General features: G+C 55.8%; 1 protein-coding gene across 2 annotated transcripts in view; it reads right to left on the reverse strand.

Moving 5' to 3' along the window:
• Window positions 1–3,724, reverse strand: part of DRGX (dorsal root ganglia homeobox) — a 33,732-nt gene extending 30,008 nt beyond the window's left edge. For both annotated transcript variants that reach the window (XR_004426581.1, XM_033148455.1), the window contains exon 1: window positions 3,672–3,724. Coding sequence is in view for 1 of the 2 variants with exons in the window: in XM_033148455.1 (XP_033004346.1) it covers window positions 3,672–3,705 (34 nt within the window). In the remaining variant the exon portion in view is untranslated. The remainder of the gene's footprint in view (window positions 1–3,671) is intronic.
• Between the last annotated feature and the right edge of the window lie 2,507 nt (window positions 3,725–6,231).

Genomic DNA, 6,231 nt, shown 5'->3' on the forward strand with positions numbered 1-6,231 from the left:
TCCTTCCCGCCCCCACCCAAAAAATAAAAATGCATTTGGGACACAGGGCCGTTGTCCGTTGAGGAGGACCAAGCAACACGCTGGCTGCACCGGCCACTCGTCGCTTTCTGCGGGGAAGCTGCAGCAGGTTGCATAACCAGGGACCGAAGGCCTCACCCCTCCGAAGCGGTTTTCTCCCGCGGGGAAAGCAGACGGGGCGGCGCTCCCGATTTGCAAATCATTATGCTGGTGGGAAAATGGGGTGGGGGGGTCTTTGTTTGCGCCCTGGGGTGACCCAGACTCTCGCTCTGAGTCTGGCTCCCCCTTTGCTTCTGTAAGGCCTAGCTGCCTAGTGGGTGGAACTGGGCGCAACCCCGAGAGAGGCGCGAGATCCTCTCCATTTCGAAGGAGGGCGATTGGGGGGGGGAGAAGCTGGGGAGGCTGCGGAAAACGGGGTTCAGCGCCCCTGCTTTGCCCCCGGGACGTTTTCAAAGCTGCCACATCATGGCCGGTTTGGGGAGATCACGGCGAACTAAACGACGGCGGGGAGGGGGGCAGCGACGTGGCTACGGGAAACCGGAGGAGGAGAGGCCCCCAGCGCGACCCGGCTTGGCTCGGCTCTTAATCCGGACTTCTTTTCTGTCTTTTTTATTATACACTTTGCGCCCAAGTTGCAGGACTGGACGCGACTTGCTCGGCTTTCCAAAGTTGCCGTCAGAAGAAAACAGGCCGGGCCGCCCGCGGCGCCATCGGGCAAACAAGGGCTACTATTTAGGATCATAAAAGGCATTCTTCCCTTCCACCCCACCCCAAACAGATTCCTGGGACTGAAATCCCATTACTGGGTCCGAGCCCCATTACCTCATTTGTGACTAAATCGATTTTAAAGCCTCAAACGTGCGGCGGGCCTTTTGTCGGCCCTCCTAATGGCTGCGATCTTGCAGACCACTTACGCAGCAGCGAACCTCAAATAGATTTTCGGAGGCGCGTCGAGGCGCTTCGACTCCCGAGCAAAAGCGGCGCGACTGCCAGCGAGTTTGCGCGCACCTTCTCCCCCTCTGGGCCCACCCAAAAATGGCTCGGATTGCCAGAGGGCTGCTGGAAGGGTTAAGATTACAGTAATTTAAAATTTCCTAACGGGTTGCTTTGATTTTCAATGTACCCCTTTCAATCTCTTAAATTATTTGGAGTGAGTTTCTTATTTGTTAGAAGATAACGAGAAAAGAATGCACGATTCCACTACTAGCAGTTTAGGGAAGATTGGGGTACAAATTGGGGGAGTAGACCTACCTGTCAATAGTTGCCCTGCGGGGGGTGGGAATGTGTCATAGAATCAGAGTTGGAAGAGACCCCACGAGTCATCTACTCCAACCCCCTATATTGCAGGAATCTCAGCTGAAGCATTAATAATAATAATAATAATAATAATAATAATAATAATAATAATAATAAACCCCGCCCAGGCACTATATGTGCCCATATGTGGGTATGATTTTGTTTGAAATTAATTGGTGGAGATGGGCGTTTTTGCTCCTTTTTTCCGGGGCAGGAGGGAGGGTAGTCTCGGCGTATTAGGGGGAGATTTTTAGCACTATTAAAAATACTGGTTGTGCGTGGGACACCCCCCCCCCGATTTCTCCATAAGATTTTTGCCGGGCCTCTGAACCCATTCTACCGGTTGTTGTTGTTTTTTACTTTCAAAATCAGGAGGTTTTACGAAGGCAGGATTCCTTTGGTTTTCTGCCTCCTGCCCAAACTCTTCCCCCACCCCACCCCCGCGCGCCTCTCTCTGTCTCTGGTACAGACAGGGATGAGGCAGGAGGTTGGCTCGGGATAAAGCGGTGGCAGAATATTCCGAGGAAACACTGGCTCTTCCCAAGGCCATCCGTTGACTGTAACTCCAGTCCCAACCCATTTACTATGAGGGGCCTCTCTCCATTTTCATCTGTGGCGCAGCTCAGGGCTGGGCTGGGCTGGTACCCAGCGAGCGCTGCGCCCTCAGCTGCTTCCAGGGCTGCCTCTTTTGCCATAAGATGCGTCAGCCAGGGAGAACCACCGCCACCCGGTTTCCCGTTTTCAGCTCAGTTAATTTGGATTGCCGATAATGGATTAACCCGCACCGCCATCTAAATGTGTTACTTGGAAGTAAGCGCCACCGAGTTCATGGAGGGTGACGGAATTGGCTTGATCCCAACGCTGAGCCTGGAGATGGGTTGGTGAAATTCCGAATTCTTGCAGGAACAGGGCGCGCCCAAAATATTTTGTGCCTGAAGCGGAGCGGGAAGTGCCCCTCCCTTCAAAGGTACATAATATCCAAAGCTGGTCAAGGTAGTTGGGCACCCGAAGAAGGCAAGTCCCCACCCACCCCAGCGCCTGGCTCTTTCATGCCAATAAAAATACACATGAAATGAAATTGAAAAGAACGAATCATTTGCTGCCGTTTCCAGAGACCCCAAATCAGCCGCCTTCATTCTGCCTAATGGTAAGTGAACGGCTACTTACTCGGCGTGAAAAGGCCCGCAGGGCAAATGGGATTTACTTCCAAGTAAAAGTGCAACCATTCTCGGGATCTGCTGCTCAGTTTGGGGCCCACACGCCAGTCCGATCCTGGCTTGCACCAGCGCTGGTCAGACCCTTGCCAATCGGATTTGGAGGACTAGATTCAGATCAAGCGAAGGGCCGAAATCAAGCTTGGCCTTGGAAAGGGCTTTGCGGGCCCGGAAGGATTCCTGATAAAGTCCAGATTCTCGCGACTCCAGAACAGAGACAGAAGGGAATAACGAAAAGAAACTCAGGGCAGAAGGGGTCTCCAAGACCCCTGCGCCTCTCTGCATTCCCTGTTTGGCTCAGAGGAAACCCCGAGGAACTTTTCGACCCCTGGAGAGCAATCCCTTCGCCCAACCGGCCTTACCTCCCTGACAACGAAGCTTAGGAACAGATTGAACGGCGGATTTTAGCTGTTTGCGGTCGCCCCGTCTAAAAATCCTTTTCTCTTCCTCCTATTCACTTTGTAACGGACAAAAACTTACTGACTAGTTTTAAAGGAGGCAGCGCCCGACAGCCAATGCGACAACTGGGGCCTGCCCCCCAGCTCTCTCCACGGCCCCCCAGCTCTCCACCGCCACTTCGCTGCTGCTGCCGACTGACGCCGAAGAAGCCGGTTTCCAAAACTGTATGAAAGATTTATGTTGCCCCCGGGCGAGAGACGGGGGGGGCAAGCACCCCCACCTCCAGAAAGCCTCCCGATTAAAGGCGGAACAAGAACATCTGTGCTGCTGGGAGAGGAAAGAGGATCCCCGGGCGGGCGGCCCCATCGCCCGCGGCTCTTGCAGCCGCAGAGGGGAGGCAGGTGGCCAAAAGTGTCGCCGCGCAGCGCGCAAAAAGATGCGCGCCCCAGCCGAAGGCGCTTCCAAGAGGAAGGCAATTAAGGTCGCTTCCCAACCCAGTACTCCGACGGGGCGGGGGCCGGCAGGCTATAATTTCCGAAGAGGCGAAACAGAAATAAAATAAGCAAAATGAGGTTTTCTGTACGGATCGGTCGGGGCCAGCCACTGCCTGCCAGCTTGCCTGTGCGCTCAGCGCCTCCCTCTGCGCTCCAGGCCCAAATACTGGGAGCCTCGCAAGGAAGGACCGTCGAGATCGAAGTTTGCGCTCCTAGTCCTACTTACGGTTTGAGCTTCGACAACACTCACCCTCCAGCTGCGGGGGACAGTGGAAATAAAACATGGTGGCGAGAGGCGGTCGGGAACTCTGGAACAAACAGCGCAGGGAGAAGGAGATCAGTAACAGGCAGATGAATAAATCTCTCTCCCACGACGCCCGCCCGCCCGCCAGCTCCAAGGACGGGAGGTGGTTCTTCATCCTGACCTCTAAGCAAATCAAAACAACGAACCCCCAAGCGGAAGAGCGAGAGTCCCCGAGACGCAGCGCTCAGGTGGGCCCTCTCTTTCGACGGCGCGGGCGTTTCGACGCTAGGCTAGCCGGAGAGGGAAAAGTTCCCGGGGAACTTTGGCTAAAGGATAGGTCGCGGCCGCTGTGCCAGAGGGAGCGGGAGAGCAGAGTGAAGCTCCTCCGGCCGGCCCAACATGCCGACCTCTTCGTCTTTCGAAACAAGGGGCAAAACTTGAGGGGTGGGAAGAGAAGCTTAGAAAGCCGAGGCAGCAATTCTGGGGGACCCTTTAGTGGCGGCGGCAATGAGCCCGATCCTTGTCTCCCCACTTCCCCCGTTGCCTGAGTCGGGAAGAGCTGTTCAGCCCCCACTAAGCCCCCCCCCCAAGACTCCAATCAAGGCAAACCCGTCCCGTCAAGGAACAACTAGGAAATTGAAAGCCCTACCGAAGGCGGCGTGGAGGCAGAGGGGCGGCTGGAGTAGGCAGCGCTCGCCCGCGCCCCAGCTGCGGCTGCTCGTCCTTCTGCTGGCGTCGAAGCAGCCACAAGGCCTCGGCGGAGCCGTGCCAATGGGCAGATGTCTTGACGGAACTGTCTGCCGTCCGCTCAGCCTCTCAGCACTTGCTTTTATAATCTCACGCGTAATTGGCCTTAATCTGATTATTGCCAGCGCTGTCTACAGTGAGTAACTTGGATAGGTCTACTGGGCCTTCCAAATGACCCACGTGGTGCGTGGAGGGGGGGAGAAGCGCGTCATTTCTCAGTAAACAGCAGGAATGCGAGGGGGGGAGGAGGAGGATGGGGGGAGCCCACGGATGGGGGTGGGGTGGGGTGAGGATCCCACATCGACCTTCCCTAAGCAGCTCGCGCTCGCGCCAGGCTCCCCAGGCCCCGACAGGATCCCTGGGGGGTGGTGCCACTTTACCTCTGGGCAGAGGTGGGCAAGCGGGGCTGGCACTTTTGCCCGGCTGGCTGGCTGGCTAGCTGGCACGTTCCTCCCCCCTCCCGCTCGCCCTCCCGCCCTCCCGCTAATGGCCCATTCGGTGGGCTTTGCCGGAGCCGCCTCGCCTTTCCAAAGCGGAGTTTGATTTTGTTCACAGCGAGGGGTCTCCGGATTGATGCTCGCTTCCCGTCTGCAAATGAGATGCGCTGGGACCCTTCGCAATTACTTTTAAAGCGCATCCGAGAGGGAGGCTCGGCGGCGAGAGAGCTGGCCCAGCCCCCAGGCCTGGGTGAAAATGAGTCTTTTTAAAGCACCCAGCTGAAAATTTAAATTCGGGGGCGCGAGATTGGATCAAATGGCAGAAACGGAAAGGGCGGGGGGACGGGATAATGGCGCGTAATTGGCTCCATAATAGCATTACACCGACATAATAGCCGCTTATGGCCCCCCCTGCCCGATTAAGTGCTTCCCTGGCGTAAAGCCTTTACGATATTAAAGGGGGAATATAATGATATTTGGGTTATTAAATGCGTGTAATTAATTTATGCACCACTGAAAATAAAGTTGGTATTATGACCTACTCAAGATGCGTCAGAAGATGCAAGTCAGACAACTGTTGATAAGTTTGGCTGTCTGTGTTTGGTCTAGACTGCTCGTTTTCCGTTGGAACAAGCCTTGCTTGGACAGACGGCAACGACCGGCTGTTTTCTAAACGCGCAGCTAGAGAAGAAGGAAACGGACGGACGAGTCTGCTCAGGGATCGCTTGCAAGACACGGTGCATTTTAAAGCCAGGCAGCAAGGCGATAGAGGGATAGAGAGACGAAGAGCACAGCTCAGGAACAAGGTTTCCCTCCCGTTAGGCGCCAGCTGAGTTGCACCGACGCTCTCTTACGCGACAAGCGGTTGGGGCAGCCGTCCTCCTCGGAGTCTCGCTCTCCCGTGCCAGGTAGGGTCTCCGAGAGAAAGCAGGCACGAGTCCGGCCGCTCCTCCGAAATACGTCGAGTGCCAGAAAGTGGAAACCGGTTCTTTTCATATCCTGGTTGCCACCAGCTTTTCCAAAAGGGCGAATCCCGGGCAAGGAAAATCTGCGCTGGACTCCACAGCCAGGCAAACCATTTCGGGTTGGCTTTCCACAGTCGGGGAACCGCCAGCCTGACTATTAGGGTGGGGGGAGTCGATCTAGTTTAGCTCAACAGAGCCCCCAAAGCGGCTGGGAGGCGGGTGGGGGAAACGAAGCCGCCGCCGCTACCACGCTGCGTAATTCCGAAGGCTCCTATTTCTCAGGCATATCCACGGCAATAAACTCCCCGGACGGGATTGGCACCGATGGCTCCCTGGTTTGGAAACAGATGCGGCTTTCCTTCTCTCTCTCTCTCTCTCTCTCTCTCTCTCTCTCTCTCTGTCTCTCCCCTCTCGTCT

This window comes from Lacerta agilis, chromosome 5 (assembly GCF_009819535.1).
Source record: "Lacerta agilis isolate rLacAgi1 chromosome 5, rLacAgi1.pri, whole genome shotgun sequence".
Classification (NCBI taxonomy): Eukaryota; Metazoa; Chordata; class Lepidosauria; order Squamata; family Lacertidae; genus Lacerta; species Lacerta agilis.